General features: G+C 51.0%; 1 protein-coding gene across 2 annotated transcripts; it reads left to right on the top strand.

Annotated features, from left to right (window-relative positions):
* The first annotated feature begins 1616 nt into the window (after window positions 1–1616).
* Window positions 1617–21606, top strand: Orai2 (ORAI calcium release-activated calcium modulator 2). Of its 2 annotated transcripts, none has more exons than XM_085837302.1 (3): window positions 1617–1795; window positions 10789–11026; window positions 17795–21606. In XM_085837302.1, the coding sequence occupies exons 1-3, from the start codon at window positions 1617–1619 to the stop codon at window positions 18320–18322; spliced, it is 945 nt and encodes a 314-aa protein (XP_085693428.1). In that variant the 3' UTR covers window positions 18323–21606. The 2 variants fall into 2 exon arrangements, with proteins under 2 accessions (XP_085693428.1, XP_085693427.1); XM_085837301.1 differs by having other exon boundaries at window positions 1665–1791; window positions 17795–21598.
* Window positions 21607–22093: the final 487 nt, after the last annotated feature.

The following is a 22093-nucleotide window of genomic DNA, read 5'->3' as shown; positions in this document are numbered from 1 at the left end:
AAAAAAAAAAAAAAAAAAAAAACGGCCAGCAAGATAGCTCAGTAGCTAAAAAGCGCTCACTGCCAAGCCTGACAGGCTAAGTTCCAGCCACTTGGTAGGAGAGAACCAACTGCCACAAGTTGTTCTCTGACCTCCACACATGTTTTGTGGTGCACACCACCACCCCACTAAATAAATAAAATGTAATTAATTTTTTTTTTTAAGTAAAGGAAGTAACTTGCCAAGACCAACCAACTTCAGGCAGACAGCCCAGACAGCATTGCAGTGCCCTCAGGAGAGACCCTGCATCTGGACCTTCTGTGTAACTCCTAGTCAGCTCCCTGGGATCCTAAGAGGGGGCAGGGGTTGTGGACCCTCCAACCTCCGGACCCTCCTTCCAACAGAACAAATACCATGGCTTCCCCCTTCTAAGGACGAAGTGAGTCAAACAACATTAAGGGCTGTTGCCTGTGTTTGGTTAGCAAAGCGGCTCCAAGGCAGACTGGTAATTACAGTTGGCATTTCATTTTTGCCCAGGCATGCCAGATAATTGTGCTGGCGGTGGAGGAGCCTCAGTGCCTGGCGCTGGAAAGTCCTACTCCAAAGCTAAGCTTCCTAATAACTGCAAGAAGTAAAAACCCCTTGTTGAAAGAGTGTCATCGATGATGCAATGGCTGGAGTTTACCAAGTGTCTCCTTCCTGTTTTCGTTTACTCAAACTTCAGCTCTGCAAGGCGCCAGGCAGTTGCCTTGAGAGTGCGTGGCTCCCTCAGGTTCAGACCCTCTTATGTAGGCGCACGCACGTGGAGCAAAAGCGGGTCCTGTGGTGGCCCACGCTGTCAGGAGGGGTCAGCGCCAGGAGGCAGGAATTGCTTTCACCTATCTTAAGTGAATGGACTTGGTGACCCAAGTGGAAACTGCTAACAGTCACATCTATACACTCCCAGTTGTCAGGAAATTTGGATACGAGTGGAATTTTTCCTTCTTTTGGGTTAATGTGTCACAGTCCGATACTTTTGCGACAGATGGAAAAATCCTACATAGAGCGTGCAAGCAGAAGCGTACCAGGCAAATAGGGAGCACTCTGAGGGGCCACGAGGCGAGTGTAGACTTAGTGTATACTTCCTGCAGAGCCGTTCCTGTTTGAGTTTCTCAGTTGTAAAACCTCAGCGTTCGCCAGCAATGGCAGGAGGGCGTGCCTCGCCGCAGCGTCCAAAGGACCCTTCTCTGCCACCCATGAGGTGCCCAGAGCTCAGCAATGAGAACATGTCCCTTGCATTGTTTGGTCCTCACAGCCTTGCTGGAACCAAGAGCCAACTACCTGCGTGACCACAGTAGCATAGTGTCACTGCACAAGCTGAGAAAACCAGGATGTAGCCAGCCTGAGCCTTTCTTGCACGCCTCTACCCACTCTGCAACACTCACACCCTGTCTCCACCTCTCTATGCAGCCCACGACAGATGCTGGGCATCCCCTGGTGTCACTCGCTAGGAGCAGCGCTCTCCCACGCCTGGACCCACCCACCTGGGTCTCACGGGGATGATAGCACTTTGTGAAGTGAAGACCCCTAGATCTTGTAGAAGGGGTCGGTCCCCAACCAGCTATTCAGGTCACGTGGTCCGCGGCAGGGCCCCACGGATGGGTCACGTGACGGCGGCGCAGCGTTGCCTAGGCAGCGGCTGCGGGCGGAAAGAGGGAGGGGGCCGGTCCTCCGCCCTGGCCCGGCCGCCGGGCCACCCGGCCGCGACACAGACGCTAGCCACGAGCCAGAGCCGTGAGCTGGAGCCAAGCGCGCTGAGGCTGGCCAGTCAGGGTGAGTGCTCGGCCGCGGGTGGGCCCGTCCATCCTTGTCTCGGGAGGGTCTGAAGGGGAACAGGAGAGGGTCCCCTCCTAGCTAAGGGGCGCGGGGAAATTGGATCAGGGACACTGGACAGGAGATGGAGCTTCTCCCTGGGCAGGCGTGGCGTGGAGAGGAAGGGACAGGCTGATGAGAGGCAGAGGGGTGGCCTGGTGACCCCAATCCTTTGACTTCCTTGGTAGAGTGCAGTGTCAGAAGACTTGGATCGCGGGGCTGCCAGCTGATTCTCGGGTCCTGCAGTCGCAGGGACTTCCCTAGAGTATAGGACAGGGATGCAGGTGGCTGCTTTTGGCAGGCCACTGCCACCTCTCAGGCGCGTGGGTGACAAGACACAGTTCCCGTGCCCCAGATGTTTAGAGGAAGTTAGAACAGGCAGACTCCATAACCTGCTGCCTAAGACAGTTTCAAACAAACCTGGCAAGAGAAATGCTCGTCTAACAGCCTTGCCGTGGGTTGGCTTTTTTTTTTTTTTAATTTTTTTTTCTATCAGACCTAATCTTTCTGCTGCTCCTCATTTTAATAATAATAATAATTTTTTAAAAAAGGTTCAGTCTGCCTAGCAATCTTAGAGCTGGTGGGTGCTGTCTGACAGACATATGGGCTCCATCTTGTCTCACCGCCCCCTCCGGCCTGAGCTTGGAATTTGTAGGCCAGACTCTGCTTCTCCCCATGGGGCAAGGGTTGGACCAAGATAGGCTCTCTGAGTATAAGGAATGGACTTGTGGCAGAAGCTGGTGATGCATGCCTGCCATCCTGGTACGCAGGAGATGAGGTGAGACAGTCCCAAGTTCCAAGCCACCCTGGGCTACACAGCAAGACCCTGTCTCAAAACAAACCCAAAAATAGAAAGGGGATCAGCAGGAGCTGTGGATGTAACCCCATTAGTAGAAAAACTGCCTAGCGTGCAGGAACCCTGGGTTCGATCCCCAGCACCATGCAAAGCAGGTGTGTGATCTCAGCCCTTGCAGCATCCAGAGTTCAAGGCTATGCTTGGTTATATTTTTGGTTGGAGGCTGACCTGGCCTACATAAAGCCCTATCTAAAATAGAAGGAAGGAAGGAAGGAAGGAAGGAAGGAAGGAAGGAAGGAAGGAAGGAAGGAAGGAAGGAAGGAAGGAAGGAAGGAAGGAAGGAGCTGAGTGGTAATGACAACTTGGAGGTAGAGGTGGATGGATGGATGGATCTCTGAGTTTGGGATCACTCTGGTCACAGAACAAGTTCTAGGACAGGAAGAGCTCGGAAAAATGAAAAAAAAAAGAAAAAAAGTAAAAAGAAAGAGATAAAGAAATAAAGAAGAAAGGAAAGAAAGGAAAGAAAGAAAAGGAAAGAAAATGAATTTGAGCCTCCTGGACTAATACAGGGGAAGGGTGTCTCATCTCCTTATAGGACCTGCAGGCCCAACATGATTGAGCTGGAGGCAGACAGCTCTCCACACCCACCCTAACCACTCGGAGCTATTTGCATATCCTCACTCAGCTGCACGCTGGAAGCCAGGGGCCTGCCTCATTGCGGTCCCCCAGGGAAACTGTCTTCTTCACATCGTGAATCCTTTCCTTCCTTTGATCCCCTGGGTCTGGAGTCACAGACAGTCGTTTGCTACCATGTGGTTGCTGGGAATGGAACCTGGGTCCTCTGGAAGAGCAGCCAGTGGTCTAACCACTGCCCCCCCACACACACACACAAGCCATCTCACTAGATGGAAGTAGTGTATCCCCAAGAGACTTGGCAATATCTGACTTCCCGTTGCAGTCTCCCATCATGCCCCTGTGCCCTGGCACTGCTGGAGAAAGTCCAGCATAGCCCTCCTATCTGTCTGCAGCTAGCCCTGTGCTGCTGTCCCAGCCCCCGAGCGTCTTCTATCTCTTTGTCTTCAAGCAATCAACCATCCTGCCCCATTCTCTGGAGGATGAGAGCCTTGCTACACATGGCTTCAGCTTCCTGCTTCTCAGAACCCTCTCTGTGGGCCACATCTTGTCTTGGATAAAGGGTCTGTTTTGGTTTTGTTTGGTTTAAGATTTTATTCTTACTTTGTGTGTGTGTGTGTGTGTGTGTGTGTGTGTGTGTGTGTGTGTGTGTTCATATGAGGGCGTGTGCACATGAGTGCAGGTACCATTGGAGGCCACAAGAGGGCAGCAGACCTCCTGGAGCTAGACTTACAAGAAGTTGTAAACTGTCTAACTTGGGTGCTGGACACCTAACTCTGGTCCTTTGTAAGAGTAGTATATGATTTTACCCCCTGCACCATCTTTTAGTATGCAAAGGATCTGTCTAGGACATGTATTCTTTTCTACCCATGTCCATATGCCCCAAAGTTGGGCTTGCTTGTGACAGGTAACCCAGCCCTTCTGTTTCCACCTGACCATGGAGCAGGGAGCCAACCAGAGACGTATGTTTCTTGCTTATCTGGCTCCACTATTGGGCACCGAGTTCTTTGGAGGTAGAGATTCTCGCTCTTGTGGGGTTTTGGTTCAGTGTGGTTTTTCACCTCATCCTACATGAGCTGATCCTGGAAACTTGACTGGAGCAACAAGGGAATGAAGAAGGGAGAGACACACAGACACAGGTACAGGAAGGCTGGAATTAGGTGGGCCATGCCCACTGTGGTGGAGCAGTGCCAACTATACAGTAACCCAGAACCTCGGTGAGTTTATCATGTCCAGTACGAGGAGAGCGGCTCAGGGGGATGTCTCTCTGTAAGGGCCCAGCCACATGGACCTCACCCTAGGGAATTTCCCAAAGCTGCAGGACCTGGGAAATGGCTGGCTACCCCAATCTCTGTCCTCTGACACTGCACCCTAGCAAGGTGTCAAGGGACTGGGCTCTCCTGGCCGCCACCTCCCAGGTTGCTTCACCCTGGAGGAGGAAGCTGCAGTTGCCAGTTTGTGCACTCTGCTCGATCCTGTATAAACACTCTCCTTGGATCAGAGAAAGCCTTTGCCGTGCCTCTGAGCTTCACCTGGCGGAAGGCTTTGCCAGTTCCCATGGGTCTGAGGCCTTGGCCCTTGTTAATAAAATAGACTTACTCCAGGATTCTGCGTCTCCCCATACTTTTTTGTTTGAGTTTTGGGGGGTTGTTTGTTAGTTTGATTGTCTGTTGATTGGCAGGATTTCCTACAGCCTAGGCTGAGCTGGAATATATAGCAGAAGATGGTTTTGAACTCCTAATCTTCCTTACTCCATCTAGTTTAATGCCATGCTGGGAATCCAACCTAAGGCTATGTAAACCTTTTAACACTAAGCCACGCCCCAGCCCCTCCCTGGGGGATTCTAGGCAGGAGCTCTACCACTGAGCCACGCCCCCAGCCCTTCACTGGGGGATTCTAGGCAGGTTCTGTCTACAACTGAGCCATGGCCCCAGCCCCTCCTTTACCTTTGATGCCAAAGTATCCATGTGGTTTTGAGAGCATCATGGGTGTGAGGGAGTAAAGGGTTTTTTTCACAGGGTTCTCTCTCTCTCTCTCTCTCTCTCTCTCTCTCTCTCTCTCTCTCTCTCTCTCTCTCTCTCCCCCCCCATCTCCTACCCTCCCGACCCCCAGACTTCAGCCTTAGTCCTGTGCTGTATGAGTAGGAAGGATAAGAAGAAGTTCATTTCCAAATTGTGATGCGTTCAGTCTTTTGGAGCTAACTCATGGAGTGGTGAGAAGTTCCCTGAACCTTCTCCAAGGGAGCGGACATCCTTGAGGAAGTGATTGGTCACAGTCCTGCTGCTGGCTGCAGGTGTGGGTGACGTGTGACCCTAGTCCTCAAGTTTGCATTCCTATAAAGAGACCCAAAAGCCTGGTATGACTCAGCCTGTCATCCCAACACTCAGAGAGAGAGATGGACGGATGGATCAGTGTAGAGCTGTCTGATATGGATGCTACACAGCAGGGTTCAGCCAGCCAGAGTTAGTGAGACCCTGTGTCTTACACATAGCACAGAAAGAACCATGTCGGGTAGCAGCGGCGCACGCCTTTAATCCCAGGACTCAGGGGAAAGAGGCAGGTGCTTCTCTGATCCATGGCCAGCCTGGTCTACAGAGCTAGTTCCAGGACAGCCAAGGCTACACACAGAAACCCTGTCCGGAAAAACAGACAAACACAAAGGAAGTAAAGGTATTGTTGTTAGTGGCTGTTCCCCAGAGGGACATGAACACAGAACAGTTCCTTGGGGACCCTTTTGTTGGCCAATGATAGCTGAGGTTTCTACAGCTTGCCTGAGAACAGGAGGAAGGCAAGACAAAGTACCCTTCCCGGCTACTGTCTTCCTTTTTGGTCCTCTTAGATGTTTGACATGGGTGTACTGAGGGGTGCATCCTTCACCGCTGACCCTCACAAACATCCCAGCCTCTTATGGGACCATGGACTCTGCCCTAATGTTTCTCTCTTAGTCTGTCTCTCCCTCATTTCTTTTCCTCTGGTTTCTCTCTCCTTTAAATGACAATGTTGATTTTGCTTTATGCCACAGCACCCCTGTCGGGATCAGAGGACAACTTGCAGGAGTCAGTTCTCTTCATCCACTGTGTGGGCCCCAGGAATAGAACACTGGTCCCCAGATTGGTGGCAAACAGCTTTACCCACTGAGATGTTTCACTAGTGTGTGTTCTCTTCCTCTCTTCCTCCTTCTCTTCCCTCATACACATGCACACACGCATACATACACATATGCACATGTGCACACACACACACATGCTCATGTGCACACACATGCAATACTCTTACACACAAACAGCACACACATACACACTCATGCACATACACACACACTCAAGTGTGTACACACATATGTGCACACACACATGCACACACACACACACACACACACACACACACACACACACACACCACACACACTCACGTACACACATCTTATTCTGCAGCCTACACTGGCCAGAAGCTCTCAGTCTCCCTGACTCAGCCTCCACAGGGCTGAGCTGACAGGCCTGCATCACCACCTTCCTGGCCATAGCTTGCTAACAGCCTTAGGTAAGATTTCCATGGGGGCTGGTGGCTCTGAACACAGGGTTATTGTCTGATGCCAAGCCAGCCACAAGGTTTGCCCTTCAGGCTTGTGCTGGAGAGATTACCCAGCTGGCTCCCGCCTGCAGTGCGCCGCCACAGCCACAGGCTGCCCTGAAGGAAACCTGCCAGTCTTCACTTAGAATTAGTGAGGATTTGGGTTTAGAGTCAGACATCTTTCTTTTTTAAGATTTATTTTTTATTATGTTAGCTATGTATGTATAGGCACATAAATGTAAGTGCTACCGATGTCCGAATCCTCTGGAGCTGGGCTCATACATAGTTTGTAAACCGCCTGAGGTGGAGGCTGAGAACTGAACTCAGGTCCTCAGGAATGCAGACTGTTCTCTTAACCACTGAGCCATCTTTGCAGCCCCCAGGGCCTACTTAAAAAGCTGGACATGAGGACCCGCCTGTAATCCCAGCATTGTGGGGCAGAGATGGGAATACCCTGGGGACTGGAGAGCCTGTTGCAAAATTAAAGTGGAGAGCAATAGACACACAGACATACATACTCACAGATCCTCACATACACACACACTCACACATACACACACTCACACACATACAGACACACACACACATACACACTCACATACACACACAGACACTCATATACACAGACACATACACACACTCACATATACTCACAGACACACACAGACACTCATATACACAAACACATACACACACTCACATACACACACACATACACACACAGACACTCATATACACAAACACATACACACACACTCACACATACACACACTCACACACATACACACATACACACACTCACATATACTCACAGACACACACAGATGCTCATATACACACAGACATACACACAGACACATACACACACACATACACACACATATACAGACATATACACACACAGACACACATAGACATTCACATACACACACACATAGACACTCTCACACACATACATATACAAACACAGACACACAAAGACATTCACATACACACACACACACACACACACACACACACACAGACACTCACACATACAACCATACCACACAGCACAGCATGGCCTCCAATTTTAAATCCTCCTGTCTCAGCTCACTCTCGATTTTCATTTTGCTAAAGGGTTTCCACTGAAGCCCGGGTGTGGCTCACCTTAGAAAGTGACTGTAGGTTCTGGTGGCGACTTATCATGACTACGATTAGATTGGAGAAGCTATTAGCTGCTGAGAAATGGCCTTCCCTCACATTGCAAGCAGCTCTGGGTGCTCAAGAGTCCAGCAAGTAGCCAGGCCTGTGAGCAAACCTGCAATCCCACCTAGTCCAGAAGCTGAGGCAGGAGGCTCAACCTAAGTAACTTATCAAAACTCTGCCTCACAATAAAAATAAAAAAGGAAAAAGCGAGCAGAAGGGTGGAAGGTTGGTTCAGTAGAGAGCACTGGCAGCTCCTGCAGAGCCTCCCATTTGATCCTCGGTACCCACATGGCAGCTCTCAGCCATCTGTCCCTCTGGCCTCCCCTGGGCACACGTGCGTACATGGTACACACACGCATGTGATAGCAAATGAGAGAGAGAGACAGAGACAGAGACGGGGGCAGAGGGGGAGGGAGGGAGGGAGGGAGGGAGGGAGGGAGGGAGGGAGGGAAGGGAGATTGAGATTATTTGAACAAAAGTGTACCTTATGCTTGTCTAGAATCCCTCAGTGAGGGGGCTGGGGGCATGGCTAGAACGTGTGCCTAGAGTCGTCCCCACCCTGCCCCCCCGCCCCCCCCCCCCCGGGGACAGGCTGAGGCATAGCCTAAGGGAAGATCACTTGTCTAGAGTCTACCAATATGCGATGAGTTCTAGCAAGCACTCTACTGCAGAACACTGGCTGCTCCCCCACTCCCACCGTCAGCCCGCTGGCTCTTTCTGAATGCGTCCATTCCCTGTTCCTTGAAGACTCTGCCAGGCAGAGGAGTCAGCAGGTATTTTCTGTCAAACTTTGAACTGCGGTCACACAAAATAGGCCCCATCCTGAGTATCAGGAGGGAGGTGGGTCAACAGCTTGCCCATGGTGGGGCCTGGCATTCATGACCCGACCCTCCTCTTCTGCAGAGAGCCCTGCGTTGTCTTGCAAGACTGCCTTAGCGACCAGGACTCCATGCCCAAGCTACCTTTGGGCCCCTTGCCTCTACCATTGGACCTGGAAGCCAAGCATCGTGGTGTAGGCCTGCAATTCCAGCACCCAAGATGCTGAAGCAGGGTCATGAGTTTGAGGCCAGCCTAACCCAGAGCAAGCCATTATCTCAGAACACAGGGCTGGGGAGATGGGTCAGCCATAAAGTGCCTGCTATGTGGGAAGGCCTGAGTTCAGTTCCCAGCATCCGTGAACAGCTGTGCAAGGCAGCATGCATCTGTAATCCCTGTGCTCAGGAGGTGGAAGCAGGAGGACCCCTGGGACTGGACAGAGAGCCAGTTTAGCCAAGTTGGTGAAGTCTGGATTCAAGGCGTAATCCTTTCTCAGTTATCAATCGGAGTCTGATTGAGAAAGACACAGTATCCACCTCTGGCTTTTGTCTGCCCATGTACCAAACATATTCACTTGTCCACACACGAATCAAGACACAAACACACATATGCACACAGTTCTAAGGTTTTTCTTTTTTTTTTTTAAACAAACAAAACAATACAGATGCTAGTGATGTAGCTCATTTGGAAGCTGCCCACCTAGCATAATAAAGGCCTTGGTTTCATGCTTGACACTAAACCAGGGTGATGGTGCCCAAGCCTTTGCTCTGAGCCACTGTGGTGGTGGAGGCCAGAGGATCCTGTCATCCTTACTTCAGCCTGCATTAGGTTCCTGGTCTACTGGGCTCCACAAAACCCTGTCTCAAAGCAACAGCAGGGAAAGCAAGAGGGCCTGCTGCCAATTGGGAGAAGCTAAGTTTGATCCCAGGGAGCCACATGGTGGAAGGAGAGAACTAACCCCTGCAAGTTGTCCTCTGAAATCCACTGCATAGTGTGTCAGAGGTGTGTGTGTGTGTGTGTGTTGTATGTGCACTTACTCTCAACACACTCACAAATTAAAATATACAAAAAATGTAAACCAGGGTTGAGGATTCAGCTCAGTGATAGAGCGCTTGCCTAGCAAGCGCCAGGCCCTGGGTTTGATCCTCAGCCCCAGAAGGAAGAAAAAAACCATATATATATATATATATATATATATATTGTCTCACAGTTATTTGTGACTCAAGTTTCACGGCCTCTGATGGCCTCTTCTGGCACCAGGGACACATATACACTTACATACTTGCAAAGAAAACACCCATCCACATAAAATAAAGCAAATACATGTTTTTTGTTTTGTTTTTCAAGACAGGGTCTCCGTAGGTAGCTTTGGCTATCCTGGAATTCACTCTGTATACCAGGATGGCCTCGAACTCAGAGATCTGCCTCCTGAGTCCAAAGGATTAAAGGTGTGCATGACCACCACCAAGCTAAGAAATACATATGTATGTATTTTAAAGGTAGACAGAATTAAAAGCAAAGCCTGGGGCTGCTGAGATGTCCCGGGAGCTAGGAGTGGAGGTCAGGTCCCGGCACCCATCTAACAAGTCGGACATCCTATGTGTGTCTGTAAGTGCAGCTTTGAGCAGGGCAGAGCCAGAGGAACACTGGGGCTTACTGAACCCCAGCTTGGTGGAAAGAAGGTGAGCCCTTAATTGAAAAAGACCCTCGAAGGAGTAAGCAGTGTGATAAAGAAGGCTGCCCTAGGCCCTCTTCTGGCCTCTACATATGTGCAGGCTTACACTGGCATGCATATACAGAGAGAGAGAGAGAGAGAGAGAGAGAGAGAGAGAGAGAGAGAGAGAGAGAGAGAGAGAGAGAAACATAATATATCCTAAAACACAAAACCACAAACTCTAGTTTTTGCACAAGAACCATCTAAGATGCTCCAACGTGTCACGTCTCTTCCTCCCCAGCCTGGTCCCCACCATGAGTGCAGAGCTCAATGTGCCCATGGATCCCTCTGCCCCTGCCTGCCCTGAACCCGGCCACAAGGGCATGGATTACCGAGACTGGGTCCGGCGCAGCTACCTGGAACTCGTCACATCTAACCACCATTCGGTGCAGGCACTGTCCTGGAGGAAGCTCTACCTGAGCAGGGCCAAGCTGAAAGCCTCCAGCCGGACCTCGGCCCTCCTGTCTGGCTTCGCCATGGTGAGTGCAGGGCTCGGGTGGTGGGGGCTGGGCAAGGGTAGCCTCAACAAATCATTTCCTGAGGTCTTGCAGTGCTCCGGGACACTTCTCCAGGCCAGTGCTCAAAAGAGGACAGACACAACTCAGCCAATTAGGCGCTTGCCTATGCAAACATAAGGACCTGAGTTCAAACTCCAGAATCCACGGTGGCAGGAGAGATCTGAGGATGGAAGCTTGTACACATGACATCTGCTACATGTGTGCACCTGCAGTCGTACAGACACAACACACAGACACACACACAGATACACACACACACACAGACACAACACACACACATATACACACAGACACACACAGACATACACACGCAGATACACACACACAGACACAACACACACACAGACACAACACACACACAGACACAACACATACAGACACAACACACACACAGACACAACACACACACAGACACAACACATACACACAGACACAACACACACACAGACACAACACACACACACAGACACACACACACACAATTAATTTTTAAAAAGCGAAGCACTGGAGGATCCCTCGGCAGTTGCAGTGTTTGTAGTATAAGCTTGAGGACAAGGGTTCAGATCCCAGAGACCCACGAAAGTGCAGATGAGCGTCGTGGCTGTCAACAATTCAGCCTTAGAAGACAGAGACAGAAAAGATCCTCAGAGCAAACTGGTTTGTAGGCAGGACTAGCCAGACATATTGGTGAGCTCTGAGTTCGCTTAAGAGACCCTGCCTCAATGAAAAACATGGAAGAGTAATGGAGGGATAATGAGACCTCAATCTCATGCCTTGCACACACACACACACACACACATACAAGGATATACACACATGTGCGCACATACACACATACAAGGATGCACACACATGTGCACACACACACACACACACACACACACACCCCAGAAACACCAAAATAAGATAACCAACATCCAAGAGGAAGAGACAGGCAAATTTCTCTAACTTTAAAGCTATTCTGGTCTACATGTCCAGTTCTAGGTCAATCTAGGCTACATACTGAAATCCTGTCTCAAAAATAAACAAAACAGCCTCAGGGAGTAGGGTTTACTGGAAGAGGTAGCATTTTGTGCTTGGTCTGTCCCATCTCGGGCCTCACCCACGAGTTTGGGAATCCGAGGAACTTGAGCAGGAACTCGGGGATCTGTGGCCAGTGGCCAGCCCAGCTGGAGCTGTAGATGCTGGCCAAGTGTGGCCGCCTCCTGGCAATGGCTGCCGCTGTCTCTTAGTCATCCTAAGAGCCGGTCCTACAGCTGTCATCACTCTAGAGTCCCTGCCCCACACTCCACAGGAAACTGGCCCAGGGGACAAGCAGCACTGCTCAGCGGGATACCACTGGGTAGCAAGTGGTTTACTTCAAGTCAAACAATCATTTTTTTGTTTTTGATTTTTGGGTTTTAACTCCAGGCCACAGCCTCCATTATCAAACAGCTGCTGTGGTGAGCTAGGGGGCTTTTTGTTTTTGATTTCCTTTCTTTTGTTGTTCTATAGGATCTTTTTCATCTTGATTTTCCCCTTTGTGCGTCTGTGATGTGCGTGTGTGTACACATGTGTGCACGTGTGTAAATGCACATGTATGTATGAGCATGTGCATACAGAGGCCCAAGACTGAGGCTGAGAATCATGCCACTGGTCTTCCCCCATATGTATTGAGGCAGAGTCTCTTTTTTCTTCTCTCTTTTTGTGTGGGTGTTTTGCTCGTGTGCATGTCTGTGTATCACATGACTGCCTGGTGCCTGAGAAGGGTGGGACAGGGCTTCAGATCCTTGGAGTTAGAGTTATAGGCGGTTGTGAGCCACCATGTGAGTGCTGGGAATCAAACCTGGGTCCTTTGGAAGAGTAGACACTGCTTTTAACCACTGAGCCATCATCTCTCCAGCCCCCCAGAGTCAGGGTCTCTCAATCAAACTCAGAGCCCATTGATGCAGTCAGTCTTGCTAACCGATGACTCTGACGATCCTGTTTCCCCTTCCAGGGCTGGAATTGTATGTGGGCCACCACACCCACCCAGCACCTACGTGGGTTCTGGGGATCCAAACACTAATCCTCAAACTTCCTGTGCGACCACTTTATCCCTTAAGGGATCTTCCCAGCTCTAGGACCTTTTAAAAACGATTTATTTGTGTGTCTGTGTCTCTGTGTGTGAATATCTGCACACGTGTGTGCAGGAATGCACACATGCATATGCACCAGGAGCCCAGAAAAGGGAATCCGATGTTATCTTCCATCATTTGATGGCAGACAGTCCCTTGAGGCAGGGTCTCTCCCTGAGCCCAGGATATGAGGTTTCTCTGCTAGACCTCCAGCTTTCCCATGGGCGTTGGGCCCCAAACTAAAATCCTCATGATTGCATAGCAGACAGTCTTCTTAACCACCGAGCCGTTTCTCCAGCCCCTAAAACGATGGCCTTGAACCTTGTCTTAGTTAGGGTTTTACTGCTGTGAACAGACACCATGACCAAGGCAATTCTTAAAAGGACAACCTATAATTGGGGCTGGCTGACAGGTTCAGAGGTTCAGTCCATTATCATCAAGGCAGGAACATGACAGCATCCAGGTAGACATGGTGCAGGAGGAGCTGAGAGTTCTTCATCTTGTTCCAAAGGCAAACAGGAGAAGACTGACTTTCAGGCAGCTAGGAGGAGGGTTGGTTTTGTTTTGTTTTGTTTTGTTTTGTTTTGTTTTGTTTTGTTTTGTTTTGTTTTGTTTTGTTTTGTTTTGTTTTTTAATGGTATTGCAAGGCAGTATTGTCTTTTTTTTTTTTTTTTTTTTTTTTTTTAGTTTTTCGAGACAGGGTTTCTCTGTATAGCCCTGGCTATCCTGGAACTCACTTTGTAGACCAGGCTGGCCTCGAACTCAGAAATCCGCCTGCCTCTGCCTCCCGAGTGCTGGGATTAAAGGCGTGCGCCACCTCTTTTTTTTTTTTTTTTAAGTATTTTCCAGTCACTTTTTTTTTTTAAGATTTATTTATTTATTATATGTAAGTACACTGTAGCTGTCTTCAGACACTCCAGAAGAGGGAGTCAGATCTCATTATGGATGGTTGTGAGCCACCAGGTAGTTGTTGGGATTTGAACTCAGGACCTTCAGAAGAGCAGTCGGGTGCTCTTACCCACTGAGCAATCTCACCAGCCCGGTTTTGTTTTTTTTTTTTAAGATTTATTTATTATTATATCTAAATACACTGTAGCTGTCTTCAGATGCACCAGAAGAGAGCGTCAGATCACATTACGGATGGTTGTGAGCCACCATGTGGTTGCTGGGATTTGAACTCAGGACCTTTGGTAGAGCAGTCGGTTGCTCTTAACCACTGAGCCATCTCTCCAGCCCTAGGAAGAGGGTCTTAAAGCCCACTGTGACACATTTCCTCTAACAAGGCTACATCCACTCCAACAAGGCCACACCTCCTACTAGTGCCACTCCCTGGGGCAAGCATATTCAAACCACCACAAGTGTGCTCAGTTGTTGCTCAGCCCCTAACCATCTCCCCAAGGGTACTTAGCATTTCCCCTATGGCCTCATCATGCTAAGCACGCATCTCAGTCAGTAGAGTGCTTGCCTTCCATACGTAAGCCCCAGTACTACATAACTCAGGCATAGGGGTGCACACCTATAATCCCAGCACTCAGAGGTGGAAGCAGGAGGATCAGAAATCTAAAGTCACCTCAGCTGCACAGTGAGTTCAGGGCTAGCCTGGCCTACCCATTAGACCAAGCTCCAGGAGCAGGGGCAGATTCATGATCCTCCTGCCTCCACCTCCTAATTGTTGCATTTAAAAGATCTCCACCACCATGCCTGGCTTCCAAGCTCATTTAACCTTCCCCAGGGCCTGCTCATTACAGTTTATGTAGAGACATGGGGTCCAAAGGTGGCCCTGGTCTCTGACAGAACCTGGGACCCTCGGCAAAAGAGGTGGGCCAGACATCCAGTGCCCGCTCTCAGCATGGCCAGGCTGGAAGGCGGACGCACTTCTCTGCTGATGCTCAGGGAACCAATCTGTGTGACTGGAGTTCAAAGTTTGACAGAAAATATCCACTGACTCCCCTGACGGCCAGTGTCTTCAAGGGACAGGGACCTGTCACAATCAGAAAGAGCCAGGGGACTCGCAGTGGGGATGGGGCAGTGCCGCCCAGCATGCACGAGGCATGATGTCACATGCCTGTCAGCCCAGCACTAGGGGCTACAGCAGAAGGGTTGAGAGTTCAAGGCCCTTGACTGTCTTGGAATTCTATGTAGACCAGGCTGACCTTGAACTCATAGATCTGCCTGCCTCTGAATCTTGAGTGCTGGATTAAAGGCGTGCGCCAACTCAGTGGACTTACAAGCTCAATATGAAGGAGCATGTATGAGACTTACTTCCTTTCCCTTTATTGTTTATTTTATATTTTCAGACAGGGTCTCGCCATGTAGACAGGTTGTCTTTGAACTCACTATGTAGACCAGGCTGGCTTCCAACTCAGGGTTCCTCCTGTCTCTGTCTTTCTAGTGTTTGGGTTAAAAGCAGGCCACACTCAGCTTCCTTTCTCCCCTCACATGTGTGTGTGTGTATGTGTGTGTGTGTGTGTCTGCCTGTGTATGTGTGTGTGTATATGTGTCTGACTGTGTGTTTCTGTGTGTCTGTGTATATCTGTGTGCCTGTGTGTCTGTGTGTGTTTGCCTGCCTATGTATGTGTGTGTGTCTGACTCTGTGTGTGTGTGTCTGTGTGCCTGTCTGTGTGTGTGGTGCTGATGATGGAGCCCAGGGCCTGTGTATGTCTGTCAGGTAAGCTCTGTACTCCTGAGCCCCAGCCCCAGCTCGATGCTTCCCTTTCTCTGTGAGGTGCAGGGCTTGGAGCTCGCTCCCATCTGCAGCTGTCGTTTTTTGGATCCTGGCCTTGAGACCATTTGGCTCTTCAAACTTTGGAAGACTTTATAGTGTCTCACTCAAACGAAAGCTTAAACCACTTGTGAGGTTTCCAGGCTGGTTCTGCGAATGATCAGACAGGGAGTGTGCATTCTGGGAGGGGAGGTCTAGACTTCATGGCGGCCTGCAGGGCATAGACAGACATGGAGAAAGGCCTAGGTCATGCAGATGGCCCAGAGTCTGTGTGACCTCAGCCTGGCCATGGCAGTCATGCTTGTGGTAGTAATTCACTCCTACTGTGTGTGCAGTCCCTTCAGTACTGGTAGATGGTTCCAGAAGCAATTGGAAGAGACATTTAAGAGAAGAGCATCTCTTCCTGGAGTTTCCTACAGCCCACCACGAAATGCCCAGGGGACATGGTAGGAGGCAACCTGAATGTTCACAGTAGAGGCAAGAGCAGAGTCGGGGCCAGCAGATAAAGATGCTTGCCGCCAAGTGAGATGGCCTGCCTTCAGTCCTGGAACCCACACTGTAGAAGGAAGAGAAGCTATTCCTATAAGGTTTCCTCTGACCTCCACATGCATAGTATGTCACACACACATACACACATGCATGCACGCATGCACACATTCATGCACACACACACACACACACACAAATAAATAAATAAAATAAAAACGTTTTAAAAGAAGAAAGCAAAACCACCTAAGTGGAGCTGTGAGCCAAGTGGATTTTCTCAATCTACCACCATTAAATCAGGCTACCATTCAGACTTCGGGGCAGCTGGGGGAATTTGGTGACTAAGGCTGAGGCTAAGTCAGGCAAGGATGAAGACAGATGAGAGGCAGGCACTTCCCTACACGAGTCTCTTCTGTCGGTGTCCCGGACTGGATGTGCTGAGCAATTCCCCTGTCCAACAGCAAGCGCCGGTGCCCAGCCTTCCTCCCATCATGTTCCTCCTTCCCTGACAGGAAGAGCCAGTGATCTACAGTCACCTCATAGGTCTCCACATAAAAATGGAGAAGCATAGCTCCTGGCTGGCCTTCCTCTGGAAACAGACACAAACTGCCTGCTGTGGGCCTGGTGTCCTCCCTTTTCTTAGTTATTTACTCATTTATTTTTGAGATGTTGAAGATCCATGGACATACTAGGCAAGACCAGTATCTCTGAGCCATGCCCCAGCTCTTCATTGGCAGGCCTCTACTGCCAAACTACATTCCAGTCTTCCTGCTTTTCAATCATTTTTGTTTCCTATCTTAGAGTCCTCTGTAAAACAAACAAACAAACAAACAAAAAAAAAAAACCCAAAACCAAACAACAACAAAACCAGTAGAATCCTGGGGTAGTGGCATGGCTCAGTGGTAGAGCACCTGCCTAGAATCCCCCAGTGAGGGGCTGGGGGCGTGGCTCAGTGGTAGAGCCCCTGCCTAGAATCCCCCAGGGAGGGGCTGGGGGCGTGGCTCAGTGGTAGAGCCCCTGCCTAGAATCCCCCAGGGAGGGGCTGGGGGCGTGGCTCAGTGGCAGAGCTCCTGCCTAGAATCCCCCAGGGAGGGGCTGGGGGCGTGGCTCAGTGGTAGAGCCCCTGCCTAGAATCCCCCAGTGAGGGGCTGGGGGCGTGGCTCAGTGGTAGAGCCCCTGCCTAGAATCCCCCAGAGAGGGGCTGGGGGCGTGGCTCAGTGGTAGAGCCCCTGCCTAGAATCCCCCAGTGAGGGGCTGGGGGCGTGGCTCAGTGGTAGAGCACCTGCCTAGAATCCCCCAGTGAGGGGCTGGGGGCATGGCTTGTTGGTAGAGCCTAGCATGCCTAGCCCACCCTATTATACCCAACTGATGGCCATGGTGGGATGCATCCCTGCCTGCCTAACCCAACCCCTGCTGTGCCCACAGGTGGCCATGGTGGAGGTGCAGCTGGAGACCAAGTACCAGTACCCTCAGCCCCTGCTCATTGCCTTCAGCGCCTGCACCACGGTGCTGGTAGCCGTGCATCTGTTTGCTCTGCTCATCAGCACTTGCATCCTGCCCAACGTGGAAGCTGTGAGCAACATCCACAACCTCAACTCCATCAGCGAGTCGCCGCACGAGCGCATGCACCCGTACATCGAGCTGGCCTGGGGCTTCTCCACCGTTCTGGGCATCCTGCTTTTCCTGGCTGAGGTGGTCCTGCTCTGCTGGATCAAGTTCCTCCCAGTGGATGCCAAGGATCAGCCAGGTTCCCACAGCCACACGGGCTGGCAGGCCGCTCTGGTGTCCACCATCATCATGGTACCGGTGGGCCTCATCTTCGTGGTCTTCACTATCCACTTCTACCGTTCCCTGGTGCGGCACAAGACGGAGCGCCACAACCGTGAGATCGAAGAGCTGCACAAGCTCAAGGTGCAGCTGGATGGGCACGAGCGGAGCCTGCAGGTGGTGTGAGGGAGACCGTTGAGATTTGCTACCAACTTGCACGGGAGGGCAACCCTCAGGCCACCACGCAGCTGGTCAGAGTAGCCAAGGGGGCCGCCAGACAAACCCGGGCTGCATGAGATCCACCACACATCCCAAGAGCTACAGTGTGGGGATGGCTAAACAGACTGCCCGGATGCTGCTCCAATAACCCCATACTTCTGTCCCCGCATGAATAAGGGTCTAAAAGGAGTGAGAAAGCGTCCATTTCATCATGGAGGCCGGAGGAAGAAACACGACCACGTGGCCCTGGAGACTTCCTGGTCCAATCATATCAGAGAGCACTGTAGATCTCGGACGTCTGGACCTTGTGATTGGCAGGGCAGAGTGGAGAATTCCCAAAGCCAGCTGGGGGCTGGGGCTCAGGTGGGAGAGTGTTTGCCTAGTGTGCAGGAAGCATTGCCTAAACCGGGTCATCGCGGTGATAGGAAGGTGGAGGAAGTCAGATCAGGGCTTCAAAGTTGTTCTCTGCTACATGGTGAGTTTGAGGCTACACGAAAAAGTCAGACACATGCACATGCATGCAGAAGAGTGTGCGCATGCACACACATGTGTACACACACACACACATGCACACACAAAGCACACATGCACACAGACACACACAAAGAAGGGGCTGCTTGAGCATGCAGAGGTGGGCCCGGGGCTGGCACAGGGTAACATGGTTTATGATGAAAGACAGGGATGTTTTACCAGATCTGTAGCTCAGCTTGGCTCTTTCCTCCCGATTGGAAAGGGTCACCGAGTGTTCGGGACCCTGGGGCACACAGCAGCTCAACAAGGGTAATAGATACTGTTATTGGAGTCAGAGTTTCCTGGTTCTAGAGAGACAGCCATAGGCCTGAGGGCAGCCATCCCCCCTACCCCCATGGACTGTGTCAACACAGGCAGGGGCACCATCTCAGAGACCAGGCAGCTCAGATCCCTTCTGCCTGTGGCCCCCAGATGTTGAGAGGATAAACTGGGGAGACTTCCTGTTTTTGCAAAGTGGTTAGCCCTGTGGTTAGGCCTGTGGGTGGGGCAGGGACCTGTCCCAGCCTAATATAGGCAGCTATTCCCTGTAATGAGGCTGACTATGGGCAGAGAAGGGGAGACTTCAACACCCCATTTCTGGGCCTACCAGACACTCCATGCAGGTCCCTGCCCTGTGTTTACACAGCTGTGCATGGGTTTGGCATTGTCACTACGGGCATCTGGCCACCCAGCTGGTGTTGTCAGCATACTGTGCTATACCGCACCAGCTTGCATGGAGGCCAGTACTTACCCATTTCTGTGGCATTACCTAGAGGGCTGAGGTCTCTTACTCTGTATATAAATGGTCGCTGGGCTCCCGTGAGCACCACTTCCATCTCTTACAACAGCTTTTCTTTGGAGTCTGGATTTGGTGCCCGCGGGATCCTGGAGGGCCCCACCCCCATCCTGAAGTCTCTGAAAATGGGACATACTGCCAAGCATAAATTTCAACAGGCAGAGGGCCCTGCGGAGCCTGGTGGAGGTCTTCCTTGTAAACTGTGACATCTGTGGACAGCCAGGACATAGTGTCCTGTGAACCCAGGAGAAACGCCCTCTGTCTTTCAAAGGCTGTATCCTTCAACACTCTCAGCCCCCGCACACATCTGTCTGAGACCTCTTGCGTTTCAGATCTCTGTTTTCCTGGGGTCTTTTTGGGAAGCCAGCCTAGTTTGATTTGTTTGTTTTGGTAAAGAATGCTAGAATCCTGGGTGGACAAGATGGCCCAGTGGGTAAAGGCGCTTGCCACCAAGCCTGGAGACCTGAGTTTAGTCCCAATCCTCTGACCCACAACCAAGTGAATATAACGAGAAAAACGATTTACTGTCAGCATCACCTGGAAGCTGGTGTGTGAGCAGGGGAAGAGAAGATGACCTCTGGAAGGAGGCGCTCCCCACTCTCGGACACGTTCTGAAACGGCATGCTGGGGGCATGCTTTGCCTAGCATACATGATAACTAGCAGCTCAGAATCCACACATGGCCAGGCACATCTGTAAGGTAAACCTTCAAGGGGTGGAGGCGGGAGGATCAGGGGTTCAAGGCCAGCTTGGGCTGGACAGACTCTATCAGGAAAAGGGGGTGCTGCAGATGACCCCCGTATTTAGGAATGCTCACTGCTCTTGCAAAGGACCAGAGTTCATCTCCCAGCACCTACATAGGGCAGCTCACAACGGCCTGTGACTCAAGTTCTAGAGGATACAACACCCTCTTCTGGTCTCTGCAGGCACCCACACACAATGTGTCCATATTTACACATACAAAATAAAAAGGGGATTCCCGCTAATCATTGAGTCCACTCCTTCTACCCGTTTTCTGAGGCCAGTTGGTGCCTCTGCTCATGGGGGCACCCGGCACTAGTGCAGTGTGGGACTCCTGCCGTTCTTCACGTTCTCCCGTTAGTCTTCCTAGTGCTGAGCATGGGACAGCCATCTGTGTGTGAACAGAGGTGCCAGCCCATATGGTCACCCATGGGCAGGAGTCACAGGGCCATCCCACAGCTTTGTCAGGAGTTTGGTGGATAGGCCCTCCCTGCGGCCAGTGGCGGAAGCCAGCAGGCTCAAGGCTGGAAGTTTGGTTTCTGGAGGCATAACCTGATTTTTGAATCTTGTTCTAACTGCAGCCACGTGGCTAGAACCACTGGGGGCCCCTGGGACAGGCACAGGCTCGCCCTAATTTCATCTATCCAAGATTCAGCCCTTCCTGGTGCTCAAGGGACCCGTGTCCTCAGACACACCAAGGCCCTTCCCAACATGGCCTCCCCGCACCCTCAACCACAAAGTCTCTAAATTCAAGCATTTCTACTTAAGACATTTCAAAGGCAGAACATGATTGGTGTCTTTTGGGAAAGGCTACTGAAAACAAACTACAGGAGCCTGGCGGGCTCAAGAGTATACCATTATTTCTGCAGGACACTGTAAATAACTCCTTTCCTGGGTGGGTGGGTTTTTTGTTTTGTTGTTTTGGTTTTCTTTTTTGCAGTTGCCCCGGATTGAGCTGAATAAACTGGTACAGATTTTAAAAACTCTGTGCTCTTGAGAAGTGTGTACCATGGTTTAGGGGTTCCACCCCAGTGCCTGCCACACTGCTGACCCCCAATGCTGGCACGAGAGCTTCTTATGTGGAGTCTTTTATTTCTAGTCACTGCCCCACAGGAGCAGAATGAACACGGGCCCCTCCAGGATGACCACACAGGCTGCTGGCACCCAAGTGTACTTTGAGTGAGGTCCTTGTCAACCGGACCCCTGAGAAAACCTTGCCCTTGGCAGTGGGTACCTCTTCCTGTGTTCCTTTCTGAAGGGGAGGGGGAAGGAAAAGGGCAGGCTCTGTGTGGGTGTCTGAGCTCATCAGAACCATCTGGATAGGGGCAGGTAGATGTCACAATTTCTAGAAGAGGAGCCTCTGAGGTATGGGACCCTTAGGTCCCTATGGCTCCTGCCCAGGCCATCCACTGCGGCCACCAATAAACTAGACACCCCAGACACAAGCCCCTCCTGGGAAAGACTTTCTTCTTGGGGTGAACATATGTGTGTGTGTATGTGTGGAGGTATGTCTGTGTGTGTGTGTGTGTGTGTGTGTGTGTGTGTGTGTGTGTGTGTAGGCCTGTGATGGCTTGTATATGCTAGGCCCAGGGAGTAACACTATTAGAAGGTGTGGCCCTGTTGGAATAGGTGTGTCACTGTGGGTGTGGGCTTTAAGACCCTCACCCTACCTGCCTGGAAGCCAGTATTCTG

The sequence above is a fragment of the Mus caroli genome, unplaced genomic scaffold (genome assembly GCF_978045245.1).
Source record: "Mus caroli unplaced genomic scaffold, Mus_caroli_1 scaffold_4, whole genome shotgun sequence".
Lineage (NCBI taxonomy): Eukaryota > Metazoa > Chordata > Mammalia > Rodentia > Muridae > Mus > Mus caroli.
This window is presented reverse-complemented; position numbering and strand designations above follow the sequence as displayed.